The 16,490-nt window shown below is 48.1% G+C and overlaps 1 protein-coding gene across 1 annotated transcript in view; it reads right to left on the bottom strand.

Moving 5' to 3' along the window:
• The window catches only part of ACOX2 (acyl-CoA oxidase 2), a 42,430-nt gene that overhangs the window by 6,967 nt on the left and 18,973 nt on the right, over window positions 1-16,490 (bottom strand). Inside the window, exons 10-13 of the mRNA XM_045578999.1 lie at window positions 12,519-12,709; window positions 10,932-11,111; window positions 9,082-9,187; window positions 4,445-4,662 (exon numbers count right to left, since the gene is read on the bottom strand). Coding sequence (XP_045434955.1) covers window positions 4,445-4,662; window positions 9,082-9,187; window positions 10,932-11,111; window positions 12,519-12,709 — 695 coding nt within the window. The remainder of the gene's footprint in view (window positions 1-4,444; window positions 4,663-9,081; window positions 9,188-10,931; window positions 11,112-12,518; window positions 12,710-16,490) is intronic.

The following is a 16,490-nucleotide window of genomic DNA, read 5'->3' as shown; positions in this document are numbered from 1 at the left end:
CAGCCTCCTAACCAGCCTCCCTGCTTCGCACCCTTGTCTTGTTCCCCTCAGTTCTTAGTCTGGCCGCTGGAGTGACCCTTCGCTCTGTGCTATGCCCAAACCCGTCCGTTCTCACGCTAAGTAAGGCAGAGTCTTAAGTCTTTGCAGTGATCCACCCCCCTCCCTATCCCCTCCCAGTACACCTTAACTTTCCCACCTCTGCTCTCACCCCCGCCTCAGTCAGGCCCCTCCAGCCCGTTCTCCGGACGGATGTGCCAAGCACACTCTGGCCTCCACCATTTCTACTTCTCCGCTTAGAATGCTCTTCCCAGCCAACCGCATGGTTCCTCTCACCTGCCCCTTCAGAGGATTCCTCAAACGTCACCCTCCCTGGGTGGCCTTTGACCTACTTACAAGTATAGTCTCTTCCCCCCCCCCCCCCCCCCCCAGGACTGCTAGCCCCTTTTCCGGTAGCATTCAGCACTGTTCCGCACACTGTCTTTGATTTGTATTTTATGTCTGTGTTTGTCTCCTCTTCTCTAGGCTGCAAGCTTTTGTGCCCCTTTCAATCTGAAACTCATATCCTCAATCGAGGAGTATCTTCTTTAAGCATTTTATTAATTATCTGCTCCCTTCTCTTTTCTCTGTCTTCTCTTTCTCAACCTTTTTTTCAGACACTTTTATTTTTTTCTATTTTTGTCTTTTTGTTTTCTGAGGTTTCTGCAATTTTACCTTTTCAGTCCTTCATTGAGTTTTTCATTTCCAATCTCATTTTTTAATTTCATAGAGTTCTTGTTTTTTGTTCTGTTACTTTTTAAGAAATGAAATTCTTATTTTATGGTCACAATATCTCCTCTTAACTCTTTGAAGGAATCACTGATCTTTTTTTGACATTAATATGTTTTGTTTTATATAATTATTTTTAAAATTAGTTGACATACAGCATTGCTTCATGTGTACAATGTAGTGATTAGATATTTAACATATGAAGTGATCACCCTGTTAAGTCTAGTACCATCTGACACTGTCATAGTTATTACAGTATCATTTTTATTATTATAAATCTCTCTTAAGTTACTGATTTTTAAAAAAAACGTTTTCTTCTCTCTGAAGATTCTCTTGTCTCTCAGGTTGCCTCATTCTTGCTTACTTTGGTAAGGGGTTCTCCTCAGGTGTCCGGTGATCCCTGAGTGTCTGGTCATAGCTAAGAGTGGGGCATGAACTAGCTGGTTAGAAGTCTAGTTGTGCTTGTCGGTTTGGGGTGAATTGGGGACCCTGGGCTGGTCAGATTCTCCAGGGGAGGATCATGTTACATCTTCCTGCAAGGACCTAGCCGGGCTGCCCCTCTGGGAACCCTGGGAGGGGCTCACAGCACTTGGCCAGTAAATGTGCCCTGAGGGCAGCCTCACCCCAGCTGTTTACCTTCTGCAGAGCCTGAAAACTGGAGGCAGCGGCAAACTGGGGACTCGGCTCTTTCTGAAACAGACTTTCAACCCATCCTAGCAGTCAACTTGACCCCCACTGCCAGAGGCACATGGTCCTCCCGTTCTCTGGGGTAATGTGGTTGCTTTTCCCACGTGTAGGGAATGATTCACTTTTCTCAGGTCTGCTAAGTCACTGTTTGTTCAACTTCCAGTTCTCATGTTTCTCTTCTCAGTGTTCTTTTTCTGCACAGGATTATGCCTTTTTAAACATTTTAACCCTTTGCTGATATTTCAGTGAGGCTTCAGGGGGAACAAAGTAAATGCGTAAGTTCAGTCTGCCGTCTTTACCTGGAAGTCCCCCCCAGCTGAGATTTTATGATCGTTCCAATAAAAACTATTTGGGTCAGTTAACTACCGTTACATAGAGAGCTGTTTTTTAGTGTCGCTTAGAATAATGTGCCATCCTTCGTTTGTCGTGCCATCCTTCGTTTGTCATCTCAGAAATCTGAGGGTGACACTGAATAGTCAAGGCTCGGATTGTGTCACAGAACTGTTAAAAACATGGAATCTAACATACCTATCATCCTGCTGCAGGAGGAAGATTACTTAGGAACCATAATGTGAGTAAATCAGTTTGTGGGCTTGATGCCCGGGCTGTTTTGTCTTGCCTTGTACATTTCTAGAGTCAAGTCAAGCACTTAGAAATGCTGTTGCTGATAAAAATCATGCTTATGAGGTGGTAAGGTGATCTTTTGTGTCTCATCATCACTGTCAGGGCTACAACATTATTGTCGTCATGTGCTTTTAAAATGCCAAGCTTTTTTTGTAATTATTAATATATTTTATTGATTTTTTACAGAGAGAGGGATAGAGAGTTAGAAACATCGATGAGAGAGAATCATCAATCAGCTGCCTCTTGTGCACCCCCTACTGGGGATGTGCCCGCAACCAAGGTACATGCCCTTGACCGGAATCGAACCTGGGACCTTTCAGTCCGCAGGCCGACACTCTATCCACTGAGCCAAACTGGTTTCGGCTGCCAAGCTTTTTTAAAAGTTAGATATACTTAGGCTTAAACAATGCAGTACTCAGTTATGCTATTAATGGTTTCTATCACTGGATTCCCAATTATATTAGGAAAAGGTTAATACCTGAGGAATAATTATATCAAATATATTTTTGATGGTTTAATTGAACACTCTCTAACCACCAACTATCTGTGAGGTGCTTATGTGGAGGTATAATAAATGATATGCAACTTATTGCAAATAAAATAATTTGGTCTAGTTTTTTCTTTTAACCTCAATTATGAAATATATATATATATATTAATTTCTCTTAGTCTTATTGATAATGTGAACTCTTGTGGTAGAAGTTACACACCCGTGTGTATAACCTCCCCCCAGTACTACAGGCATTGTATGTTCTCAAGTTAGCCCATTTTCCATGTTGTGAACAATGGTACTAATTTGTATTTTTTAAAATATTGATTTCAGAGAGGAAGGGAGTGATAGACACATCGATGATGAGAATCATTGATTGGATGATCAATCCTGCAATTGGATGATCAATCCATGTGCCCTGACCAGGAATTGAACCCTGACCTCCCGTTTCATAGGTTGACACTCAGCTACGGAGCTATGCTGGCCGGGCCATTGGTTTGTTGTTTCACTTATTTATGCATTCATTGGTTGTTCCTTTTATGTACCCTGACCAGGGATCAAACCCACAACTTTGATGTATCAGGACAATGCTCTTACCCAGTGGTCAGCAAACTGCGGCTCTCGAGCCACTCTGTTGACTAATTAATGAGTTTGCTGACCACTGGGAGAGGGGGTTAATCACAAGGAACAATAACAGCCTGTAATTATTGGAATTGAGAGTCTAGGTCAGTGGTTGCAAACTCATTAGTCAACAGAGCGGTTCTCGAGCCGCAGTTTGCTGACCACTGCTCTAACCAACTGAACTACCCAGCCAGGGCAGTTTTGATATAGTTTTAAATCATGGCATCAGTATGTCGTAACCCTAAACTGCACTGCGTTAATGTTGCATTTAAAAACTATTTGTGTTATTGTTTTGCAAATGTGTATATGAATTACTAGGTTTTAAAAAAATTTCCTCTTGAAGCTAAGGAAGGATTAAAATAAAATTAGTCAACTTAGTAAGAGTTTGCTTAGGCACATTGAACAAAGACAAGGATATAGGATTTGAAATAAACAAGAGCCCAACCTTAACATACAGCTTATCACATGGCGGGCAGATCACAAGCATCCTGTGTTCATATCACACAGTGTTTTACATAAATGCTAAAGCACGCCTTAAAATTAAATACCCATTGCATTTTGAAGTTATTTATTCCATGTTCTTACAAGCTACTGCCTTTTTAAAGTATGATACTTTGTGAAACTTTTTTGTACTCATTCAATAGAAACTTCTCTGGCCACTGGGTAAAGCTAGCAATAAAACTACTGGTGTGCAGTGTGTTAAGAGCTCACACTCCGGGGTCAGACAGGCCCCAGGCTGGACCCGGCTCCTCCCCTGGCTCATGACGTGACCTTGGGCAAAGTACTTAACTGCTAAGCCTGGATTTCCTCCCCAGTGAAGTGGAGAGAGGAATACCAGTATCCACTTGAAAAGGCTGTAAGCCTTCACTGAAGTGATGTATGTAACAGCTTCTGGCCTGGTGCCTGGCACACGTAAGTGCTCATTAAATATTAGCTATGACTAGGACTCATTATCGTCAATACATATTCATATGTAATAGGCTTCATTTTACTCAGATTACTTAGATACTATTCCTATTTCCTTGATGGTGGTGAAGAGTTCATTTGAGATAGCTGGATAAAGATTCTTAGGCATCTTTATTTGCTTTTAATTAATCCATAATGCTTTCTGTTGGCGTGATAACGCTTGGGTGTAAACCTCTCCAGGGCTGTGGCTGCTTTGTCAGACCCCCGTTTAACAAGGTTTTGGAGCTTGACGTGAACAAAGGGTGAAGGGTATTTCCTGAGGACTACCTCGGTGTGAGGGCCAGCACTCACCGGATGAGGAAGAGCAGGTCCAGGTAGGCTGTTCTCACCATGTCCACTTGAGCCCCGGACAGGAAGCCGTCATGGAGAAAGTCTCCCGCGGCAGACAGGATGCCATGCAAAGCGAAGAGGTCACAGAGGCGCTGGAGTGCCTGCTGAATGGCCGGCTCCTTGTCGAGTCTCTGCAGAGCTTCTGCAAAGCTCTTCACAGTGACGTAGTAGCAGTGCGCCTGCAAAGAACAAGGTGCATTAGCCTCCGTTTCTGGCTCCAGATGATCCTGGAAATGAGCCTGCTGAGCGTGTTTCCCAGCAGGCTCACACGCAGCTGCCTTTCTCCTGGCTCACTGTGGTCCTCTTGAGCCCTTCTGATGTAGTGTGTGTGTGGTGGGGGCTGGTGGCCTTTAGTTTTCTCATTTTGCTTGGCACAATTTATTTTATTTTGATTTCGGAGAAGGGAGAGAGAGAACCATGGATTGGCTGCCTCTTGCCCGCCCCACACTGGGGACCCAGGCTGTGACCTGCTGGGAATCAAACCGTGATCTCCTGGTTCATAGGTTGACACTCAGCCACTAGGCCACACCAAGCCGGGTTGCTTGGGGCAATTTCAAGTAGGTGTGAAAGTAGAAAGTACAGGAGAATCGGAGGCTGGCCTGGGGACCTGGAGGACACCACTTGTCTCAGGAAAACAGTATTTATTGTCTGCACGTTCAGAGCAGTGGGAGATGTGTGCTGTGGGAGAGAAAGGAAGGGTTCAGTATGTCCATGAAATTTATCCCAGCTAGAGAGGCAACTCCTTGAGATAAGCAGTGCTGTGATTTAGCCCAGCGGTCGCCAGCTGGTGGTCTGCGAGGTCCGAAAGGTTGGCGACCGCTGACTTAGCCCTTAAGCAGTAGTCTGGCTCTGTTAGTAGCTAAAATAACCAGTTGGTAAGTGCCCACTGACCTCAACCAGGTGAGAGCCCCCTCTGCCAGCCAGGCTCCTCCACCACAGCCCAGCAGCTAAAGCATCAGTGCCTGCTCTCAGGACTGCTTTCCCTGAAATCCTTTCGGACTGGTTGGTGTCCCTGCCCTACTCTCCCAAGACATATACAACCGATTTACCTGGTAGGATGTGAGTTCCGTGAGCAGAAAGGAGAGCATGCCCGGCCCATGTGGCTCAGTTGGTTGAGTGTCAGTCTCATGCCAATGGGTTCGATTCCAGTCAGGGCACATGCCTGGGTTGTGGGCTCGATCTCCCAGAAGGGGGCGTGCAGGAGGCAGCCAATCTGATGTTTCTCTCTCAATGTTTTTCTCTCTCGCTCCCTCTGAAGTCAGTAAACATATACTTAAACAAATAAAACAGGCCTCACATGTTTATTTGCGTACAGATTACCTGGAGTGACTGGAGGGTTCAGAGGGGTTTACCCGCGGGAAAAGGCACGGGCCATCCTTTCAGGAGGCAGCAATGTAACCTGACTGAGCGGCAGGCACTGAGCGGCCCTCCGGTGATAAAGGCTGTGAGTGGCAGGTGGGGATTTATTCTGTGGGGGTCAGGCCAGAGATCTGGGCAGGTTTTTCACGTGGAAGACTGCCTTTCCCAGAGCGGCCTCACAGGGGTGCTAATGACACCGGGATCTGTGCTCGCAGCCCCGCTGGTTGGCAACATTTGGATGTGGAAGAGGAGCGGGCTGCCGGCTCCCACAGCCCCTGCTGCTCAAACGACCCAGTTTGGCAAAACCACTTACTTTTTTCATCTAGGGCCCGTTCCCTGTTCTAACGGAGGGCCACGCCCCGAAGTTCTCAGGGCCCGGGCTGAGGAAGGAGTGATGCAGAGGCACCTGCTGGGCCGTGGAGCAGGGGCCTGGCTGGCAGAGGTCAGTGGTCTCTTACGAACTCCCCAAGAGCCCCCTGGGGAACCAGGGAGAGAAGGCGGCCTCCAGGCTTCGGGGAAGGCTGAGGGGCCTGGGCACCGTGCTCTGAACTCGGTGAACTTGCTTAACTCTGCAGTAAGCTGGTTTAAATCTTGCCTCCTGGCTAATTTAGGAGGTGAGTGGAGGAATCTGTACACTAGGCACCTCTCTAACTTTTCCATGCATTAAGTCACCTAATCTTCATAGTAATCTCCCAAGGCAGGTACTATTATCAGCTCCATTATGCAAATGAGGAGACTGAGGCCTGGAGAGGTATGTTGCTTGCCCAAGGTCACATGGCTGGTAAGTGGTAGCAAGGAGATCCAAACCGGAACACTCACCTCCCAGTTAACACGTTAAGTGCCAGCCTGTTTTGTCTTCCGGACGGAAAGTATAGTGTCAGCCACCGGTGACTGACTGGGCACTTAACGTGTTAAGAGTGTACTCATTATACACAATAAAGTTAATTTGTTTTCCAGTTACAGCAGAATACATTAGTTTCAGGTATACAACACAGTGGTCAGACATGTATATATGCTATGAAGTGATCACCCCAGTAAGTCTAGTACCCATCGGACACACGAATAGTTATTACAATATTACTGACTTACACTACCTATGCTATACTTCACGTCCCATCTAGTCTTTTTTTTTTTTTTTAATTCCTCACCCTAGGATATTTTCCCATTGATTTCTAGGGAGAGAGAGGGAAAGAGAAATACCGAAGTGAGAGAAATAACATCAATTGGTTGCCTCCTGCACAAGCCCTTGACCAGGGGCCAGACGGGGAGAAGCCTGCAACTGAGGTTCATGCCCTTGAGCAGAAGCGAGCCCAGGATCCTTCGGTCTGCAGGCCGGTGCTCTCTCCACTGAGCCAGGCCAGCTAGGGCTAGTCTGTGCTTTACCCGCTGCCCTGTGTTGCCAAAGCCACCAGGGACTGAGTGCCAGCATTTGCCTCAGGTTCCTGGGGAGACATCTCTGCCGGGCAGGACTGAATGATAGGGTCAGAGCCCATCGGACCTCAAGGGCTCCGATATGCCCCCTGGTTATCCAGGCAGGAGAGGGAGAGCCCAGAGGGGGGGGGACCGCCTGAGGGCGCACACACTGCTCCTTGGTGTCCACCCCCTGCCACTGTTCCCTGCGCCTCCTGTGCTCTCCCTCTCTCTCCGCACACTGACGGTTTCCAGAGGGTACACTGTGGGGCTTGATGGCCTCCCAAACCACAGAGCCCAGAAAGTGCAGACTTCCTGCCCATTATGGCTTTGGAGACTGGGCAGAACCTCCCAGGAAGCCCTGCGCCGGTTGAGCTCACCCTTGCAACCCCCAGAACCTGGGGCTCACCCCCTTCACTAATGCGCAGCGGCTCCCTGGGGGAAAAGCATCTTAACTAGCCGTTTCCTGCCTCTGGGACTAACGCCCCCGAGCCCTCTGCCCACGTCCGTGGAACAGAGATCATGCTGCTCCCGCTCCCAGGGTTGTGCGCGAGAACTGAGGTCGCCCTGGCACTCAGTCCATGGAAGGCAGGACATGGGTGTGGAATTGGACGGCTGTGGTTTTTATGGCCGGCTGGCAAGAGCACAGCCTGGGCTCGCTCACCTCTGTTGATAGCACATTGAGGAGAACCGGGTGGCAGCCTTAGCACCGCGCCTGCCAGTGACAGAGGTGGCGGTCACCAGGTGGCGCTCACGTCCAGCCTGCCCGACCAGCTGCCCTGTGATGCCCCTGCCGTCTCCTCCCGAGCTCTGGTTTTACGGCTGCCGTTTCTGGGCCTGATGGCTGGTGATTGAAATAATCCCTTTGATTTTCTATCTGCCTACGCTGGAGCTCATTTTTATTTTCTTTTATCCCCTCTGCCAAGTTCTCTCAGCCCTCACCCAGACTCCTACTGCCTGCTTCTAACTCGCCTCTAGCCTGCAGTCCATCCCTCCCCCTGCAGCCTGAACAATCCTTCTAGAATGAAACTGACTAGTTCACTCCATCTCCATCCAAACGCTGCAGTCTTCTCACTGCATGCAAACAGCCCAAACTTCTCACAATGGCGGCGCAGAAGGTCCCAGGCCCTGCCTCTGTCCTCGTCCCCACTTTCTCCCTCTCCTCGTTTCAGTCCTCTTCCTTTCGCTCCTCCTCGGGGCGAATTTGCTTTCCTCCCAATCACCACACCTTTTCTTGCCGCCTCCTCTTGCACCTGCTGTTCCCTCTGCCCGGAAACCTTCCTCTCCAGAGCCACAGCCTCCCCTCTGCCTGGCTGATTCCGGCTCATCCTTGATGTCTCGGCCTATGTACCTCCTCTGGGCAGCCTTGTGGACTCTGCGGGGTGGGAGAGACGCACCTGCCCGGGTCCTGTCAGCCCGCATCTCCCCATCACAGCACTTCCCGGGCTGCCGCTGCGACCGGACACTGCTGAGCCCCCGGACCCAGCCTGATGCCCGCTGTTCGGCGGGTGCTCAAATATTTGCTGGCTGACTGAATTATGCACCAACACAAATTCAACCAGACTTCTAGGGTTTGCCTGCGGGACTGACAGGGAGGCTTGGCCTGCTTTTCTGTCTGGGAGGACATATTTAAGCAACCTGAAGCAAATCCAATAACACTGCCTCATTATGTTTTCCCTAAGAGCTGCCAACAAGACTGCTCCGGAGTTAAGCCTCTAATTAAAAATACCTGGGACTGAAGTCTTGGGAGAGGACTGAGGGCACCCACCGGCAGGGCGGGGGGCGGGGGCAGCAGGCAGGCCTTTCCGCTCCCGCGGAGCGCAGCTCACCTTGGCCGCCTGGAGGTGGATGACGGTGGTCTGGTTCCAGGCCTCGTGCTCCTCGGCCCCGGACTGCATCTGTGTCTGCAGCTGATGCGCCGAGTCCCTGATGAGCCTGGGGCCAAAGAGAGGAGTTCAGCGTGACCGCGTGGGAGAGAGACGGGCCGTGCGCAGTCCCTCAGAAGGAGAAATAAGCCCCGTTTTAACCACTGTGTGTTGCAAAGCTAAACGCTCCATGTACATGACCTCTTCAGCTCTTCCCAAGGCAGGCATGCCCAGTCGACGGTGGGGAAAACTGAATCCCAGGAGAGCTTAACTAACCGGCCCAGGGTCACACTTGGCACGACATGCAGCTGATCGTAACCTCAGAGCTGTGAGCAGACTCCGTCCGGGTCTGCAGGCCATTCTGTTCATTCCTGCAGCCGAGCCAGGGGAATGGCTTTTCTCTAACGGCTAATGAGGTCTGCACGTCACCTGGCCGCCCCAAGTTCTGTCTAAGGGACCTTAACATAAAAGAAAGCTAACCCTTGCCGAAACCGGTTTGACTCAATGGATAGAGTGTCGGCCTGCGGACTGAAGGGTCCCGGGTTCGATTCCGGTCAAGGGCATGTACTTGGTTGTGGGCACATCCCCAGTGGGGGGGGTGCAAGAGGCAGCTGATCAATGACTCATCGATGTTTCTAGCTCTCTCTCTTCCTCTCTGTACAAAATAAAATATATTAAAAAAAAGAAAGCTAACCCTTGTCCTCCAAAACACTAAAACGGTCATTTGCCATTTGCTTAACCTTTATTCTATTTTCTGTTCCTGCTCATCTCATGACCCTTAGCATTTGTAGGCAAAGCAAACTGTTTATTAAGCAATATTTACTTTACTTTTTCAGGGAATCAGTAAGCAGATGTCACGTTGAATCCCAAGCAAAAAGCAATATAAAGGCACTTAATTACCTTCATTACCCTGAGCACCCTGATGTGGCCCTCCCCCTCCCCCGCACTGAAATGGCAGCTCCCTGAGGCCTGGGCTGCTTATGGGACTAGGTTGTCAATAGGTCTTGAGTGCCGAGAACAGTGCCTGGCATATTGTAGGCACTCACTAAATAAATATTTGTGGAATAAGTAACGTCCTAAGATGCCTGTAACCTTGACATAACTATTAACACCTCTGGGACCACAGGCTGGGATACCTCTTTTTATGGACTGAAAGTACGTGTCCAGTTGCTCTTGGTGTTTAGGTTGGGGAAGGGCTAAGGAGGTTTCCTTTTTAGGTAGTTAAATTGCTCCATCTTTTCCTGACGGTGTCTGTGCTTGGCCAGGTCCTCTCATTGCTCCCAGCCCCTGGGATGTTTGGACATTTCTGACAGTATCAGTATTGGTTGAGAGACAGAATGGATGAGCCTTTGGTCTTATCTTTGTTCCCGGAGCCTACGAGGATCCCAGAAATAAACTAATCCTGTCCCTAGATATAGTCTCCTTTTCGAAAATTATTTTTAGATTGTGGGATATTTTGAACATATGCATATTGCCTTATTCGTTGGTATGTACATACTGATACATCTGTGGTGTTCACGGAGGGGTCTGTTATTTGTACTTTAAACCAATAAGAAGCTAACGATTTTTAAAATTCCCTTGCACTGGCCAGAGAGATGATGGCTTTCTACCAGCCCAACCAGGACAGGGAAGGGATGGCGGCCCGTGGCTGAGGGGTGGGCGTCCCCTTCTCCCCGCCCATGGCAGCAGGAGCTGAGAGGACTGAGGAGGCTGGGGGAGGGGGTGGCTCTTTGGAATCCTATCCAATCCTAAAGGCCCTCCTGTGGGAAGGAGCTGCGCCCAGGCGGGTGGCTGATTTCTGGGCTCTGGCTCACCTGACGGCCACATGTGCCCACGCCCTGGTGTAGAGCCCTGGGCGCAGGAAGTCCGCTGCCCTCTGGGCCGGGCACCTGGCCAGGTCAGGTGCGGTCAGGTAGGCGACAGACCGAGGGAGCGACGTCTTCGACGCGGAGCCTGCGGACGCCTGAGCCTGCAGGTAGCTCTTCAGCAGAAACCTAGTGGGCGGGGACGGAGGCAGGTGAGCGGGTGGGGAGCACTGAGGGACAGGCCAGCGCCCCTCTCCCCCAGAGACACACACTCTTATGCCCCCCGTGAGACAACCAGGGCCACCCAGGTTATTGCCCAGTCCTTCCTGATGGTGACTGCCGCCCCCACCCCCACCCCAGGCCAGCCCGCAGGCAGGCCCTTGGGGGTGTGTGCACCGAGGCTGCAGTTTCACAGTGAACCGGGCCGGAGCTGTGCAGCTGGGCAGACAGACCCTGAACCTAAACCCTTCTGGTATGTGAGCAAACAGAACCCTTCCTGATGGTTAGGGTCTCACAGCTTGGGGATTTGTGATGGATTGTACAGCGCCTGGAAGTTTCATTCTTTCTCAGCTGAACAAAGGAAAGATGTAACAATGCTAACATGAGCGGGGAGGTGACCGGTGACTCTTAGCCTCTTCCCTGTGATAACCCACGGCTTACAGCTCTGGGCTCGGACCACCCTGCAGCTCCATAGACCGAGGTGCCGCCTCAGCAGGCCCGTCACCTCCCCGGCCTCAGCGTGTCCGAGTCTAGATGGGGACGGTGATACTCGCCTCCAGTGCCTGGCCCAGTGTGAGGCGCAGAGTTCTAATACACGATGTACTCTTCGTAATTTGGGGAAAACCCCCAATAAATATTACATATTAAAAATTCCAAGAAATGTTACATTCCATATTTGCCAGTAAGCCCTTCCTGCACGGACAAGTACTTGCCCTGTTTAGTCACCTGGGACTAGATGGCCCTGAAAAGGCCTTGTCAGCCAGGAGGCCCGGGACCCCCCTGGTCAGAGAGGGAGGGGGCCGGCCCCGCCATCCCTTCCTGCCTCTGCAGGAGCAGAGGTGTGCAGGGCCTGCGCCGAGCCTGGGGACCAGCTCCGGTCACAGCCAGAGACACTTTCCGGCTGTGATTACTGCCCCAAGGAGACGGGACAGTGTGGGAGGGCGGGGAGAAGGAGATTCAGGGGCCAGGAGGACTCAGACGGCAGGGATGAGAGGGAACCAGCTGTACAGTAAACGGGGGGCAGAGACATTTAGGGGAAGGCCCGTGGTGCAGCAGAAATGTGTGGTTGGCAGAGTGAGCAGAGGCAGGAGCTGCGAGAGGGATGGAGGGGGCAGGGGCAGGGGCCGGGTCGGAGGCCTTGGAGGCCACAGTGCGATCTCCTCTGGGCTTTGAGAAGATGCCTCTGGCAGCCCGAGGGGACGGACTGCAGTGGGCTGATGCTATTCCAGGTGATGGGGCAGAGTCCGGCTGGGAAATGTGGTGAGTCCAGGGGGAGTGGATAGTTGGAGACATATTGTGGGATCTGGACAGTCCCCAAACAGCACTCCCCAAAGTCTGCTGCCGAGGATGCTCCCACCCGAGCAGCCACAGCCTCACCTGGCCACCTGCAGGTAGAGCACGGTGTTCTCGCCCTCGTAGGTGCAGGAGGCTGTCACTCTGCTGACCAGCGATGGCAGGCCGCTCAGCTTTGAGTAGCCGTGTCCGCCACAGGCCCTGCGACACAGCTCGGCCCCCTGGGTGCAGAACTCCGATATCAGGGCCTTTAGACCTGAGCTCAGGGCGTGAAGCTGCAAGAACAGGAAAGTGGTCAAGTGGTGTAGGGGGGCCCTCCAGTCAACACCCATGTTTCCCACGCACTCGGCACCACTGCGTGCTGAAGTAGGAACTGTTCCTCAACTCTCTGGACCAGAAGTCTGAGATTCAGAGAAGTTATGTGACTTGCCCAAGGGCACACAATGAGGCAGTGTTGCGATAAGTAAGGACAGTTAGAACCTAGGAAATCCCTTCAGGCCAGGGTCTTCCAGGTTGCCAGGGTCTCAGGGCCAGGTGCCTCCTGGAGCAGGCTCCCATCTCCCAGGAGTTAGGGCTCTGCTGGTAAGCAGAGGTCTTGGACAGCTGGCCTGTGAGGAAGGAAGTCCACCAGGAACCACTGTCCTGGGTTATGGAATGGGCTGCCAGTCACTGACGTGGCTTGAGTTTTTTGTTCTTAAGAACTAACTAGAAGACGCAAAGACCGCATCAGTGAGCTAGAAGACTAGGTAGGAAAAACTACCCAAACAGAGCAGCATCTAGAAAAAAACCCAAAAACAACAACAACAAAAAAACCTTAAAAAACAGGAGGAGAGCCTAAGGGAACTTGGGGACAACACAAAAATGAAATAACTGTGTAATAGGGGTGCCAGAAGGAGAGGAAAATGAGCAAGGAATAGAAAACCTGTTTGAAGAAGTAATGACAGAAAATTTCCCTGATATTGGGGGGAAAAAAAACAAAAACAAAACACACAAGTTCAAGAAGCTCACAGAGTCCCAAACAAGATGAACCCCAAAAGACCGACACCAAGACATAGTTTAATTGGCAAAACCAACAAAAAAGAATCTTAAAAGCGGCCAGAGGCAGAAAGCTACATACAAAGGATCCCCCGCCAGACTAGCGCCTGATTTCTTAACATAAACACATTAGGCAAGAAGAGAATGGAATGAAATATACAAAGTCATGCAAAGGAAGGGTCTGAATCCAAGAATACTGTACCCAGCAAGGCTATCAATCAAAATTGAGGGTGAAATCAGAAGCTTCACAGACAAAAAAGGAGTAAGGGAGTTTATTACTACCAAACCAGCAATGCAAGAAATGTTAAAGGGTCTGCTGTAAAATGAAGAAATAGAAAGCGAAGAAGGAACATGGGTAAAGAATAAAAATGGCAACAAACAAGTACCTATCAAAAATAATTTTTTATGTAAATGGATTAAATGCCCCAATATAAAGACATAGGGTAATGGATTGGAAAAGAAAACATGCCATATATCTGCTGTCTATAGGAAACCCACCTCAGAAAAAAAGACACAGACTGATGGTGAAGGGATAGAAAAAGGTTTTTCAGGCAAAACAAAACAAAACAAAACAAAAAACAACAACAACAACAACTAAGGTAGAAATACTTATATCTGACAAATTAGATCTCAAAGTGAAGGACAAAAAAGAGATAAGAAAGTTTACTTCATAATATTAAAGGGAGCATTTTAACAAGATATAGCTCTGGTAAACATATATGCACCCAATACAGGAGCACCCAAATACATAAAGAAAACTTCTGGAAGATATCAAGGGAGAGACTTATAGCAATACAATCATAGTAGGAGACTTTAATACCCCACTGACACTGCTGGATAAATCTTCTAGACAAAAAAAATCAGCAAAGAAGCATCAATCCTAAATGACTCACTAGATCGGATAGAACTAATTGACATCTTCAGATCATTTCACCCCAAAGCCACAGAATACACATTCTTCTCAAGTGCACATGGATAATTTTCAAAGACAGACCATATATTGGGTTACAGGCAAAGTCTCTTCAAATTCAAGAAAATAGAAATCATATCAAGCATCTTCTCAGATCACAGTGGCATAAAATTAAAAATCAACTACAATAAAAACAATCCAAAAAAATAAAATTCCTGGAGACTAGCATGCTATTTAACAATGACTGGGTTACCAGAGAAATCAAAGAAGAAATAAACATCATGGTAACAAATGACAATGAAAACACAACAATCCGCCGAAACCGGTTTGGCTCAGTGATAGAGCGTCGGTCTGCGGACTGAAAGGTCCCAGATTCGATTCCGGTCAAGGGCATGTGCACGGGTTGCGGGCACATCCCTGGTGGGGTGTGTGCAGGAGGCAGCTGGTCGATGTTTCTCTCTCATCGACGTTTCTGGCTCTCTATCTCTCTCCCTTCCTCTCTGTAAATCAATAAAATATATTAGAAAAAAAGAAAACACAACAATCCAAAATCTATGGGACACAGCAAAAGCAGTCTTGAGAGGGAAGTTTATAGCTCGACAAGCCTACTGCCAAAAACAAACATAAACAAACAAAAAACATATAAAAAACAATGGTAATAAATTACCTAACCCTACAACTCAGAGTTAGAAAGAAAGCAACAAGAAAAGCCCAGTGTAAGCAGAAAGAAGGAAACAATAAAGATCAGAGCAGAGATAAACGACATAGAGACCAAAGCAACAATACAAAAGATCAACAAAACCAAGAGCTGGTTCTTTAAAAGGATAAAAAGGATGGGTGAACCTCTAGTCAGGCTCACCAAGAAACAAAGAGGGAAGATCCAAATAAATAAAATCAGAAATGAAAGAGGAGAAATAACAACAGACCCCACAGAAATACAAAGGATTGTTAAAAAATACTATGAACAACTCTATTCCAACAAACTGGACAACCTGGAGGAAATGGGCATATTCCTAAAAAAAAAAAAAAAAAAAAAAAAATACAACTTTTCAAAACTCAATCAGGAAAAATCTAAACACTCAATAGGTCAATAACTATGGAAGAGATTGAAGCAGTCATCAAAAAGCTTCCAGCAGCCCTAGCCAGTTTGGCTCAGTAAATTGAGCGTCAGCCTGTGGACTGAAGGGTCCCAGGTTCCATTCTGGTCAAGGTTACATGCCTAGGTTTCGGGCTTGATCCCCAATAGGGGACATGCTGGAGGCAGCCAATTAATGATTCTCATCATTGATGTTTCTATTTCTCTTTTCCTCTCCCTTCCTCTCTGAAATCAATAAAGATATACATATTAAAAAAAAAAAAAAAAAGCTTCTAGCAAACAAAAGCCCGGGACCAGATGGCTTCACAGGAGAGTTTTACCAAATATTCAAGGAAGATTTAAAACCTATCCTCCTCAGACTATTCCAAAAAATTCAAGAGGAAGGAACACTTCCAAGCTCCTTTTATGAAGCCAGCATCACCCTAATACCAAAACCAGATTAAGACAACAAAATGAAAGAGAATTACAGGCCAATATCCTTCATGAACATAGATGCCAAAATCCTCAACAAAATTCTAGCAAATCGGATCCAGCAGTACATCAGAAAGATCATACACCCCGACCAAGTAGGATTTATCTCAGGGATGCAAGGATGGTACAATATCCGAAGATCAATAAAAGTGATACATCACATAAACAAATTGAGAGATAAAAACCACATAGTTATATCAATTGATGCAGAAAAAGCATTTGACAAAACCCAACACCTTTTCTTGATAAAAACTCTCAGCAAGGTGGGAATACAAGGATCATACCTCAACATAATAAAAGCCATATATGACAAACTCTCAGCCAACATCATACTCAATCATAAAACCATTTCCCTAAGAACAGGAACAAGACAGGGATGCCCACTCTCACCATCCTGGTCGACATAGCACTGAAGTATTAGCCATTGTGATTAGATAAGAAGAAGAAATAAAAGGCATCCAAATTAGAAAAGGAAGTAAAACTGTCCTTATTTGCAGATAGCATGATATTGTGCATAAAAAACCCTAAAGACTCCATAAAAATT

This window comes from Pipistrellus kuhlii, unplaced genomic scaffold (genome assembly GCF_014108245.1).
Source record: "Pipistrellus kuhlii isolate mPipKuh1 unplaced genomic scaffold, mPipKuh1.p scaffold_m20_p_11, whole genome shotgun sequence".
NCBI classification, from domain to species: Eukaryota; Metazoa; Chordata; class Mammalia; order Chiroptera; family Vespertilionidae; genus Pipistrellus; species Pipistrellus kuhlii.
Note: the sequence above shows the minus strand (reverse complement) of the source record. Positions and strands in the feature narration are given on the sequence as shown.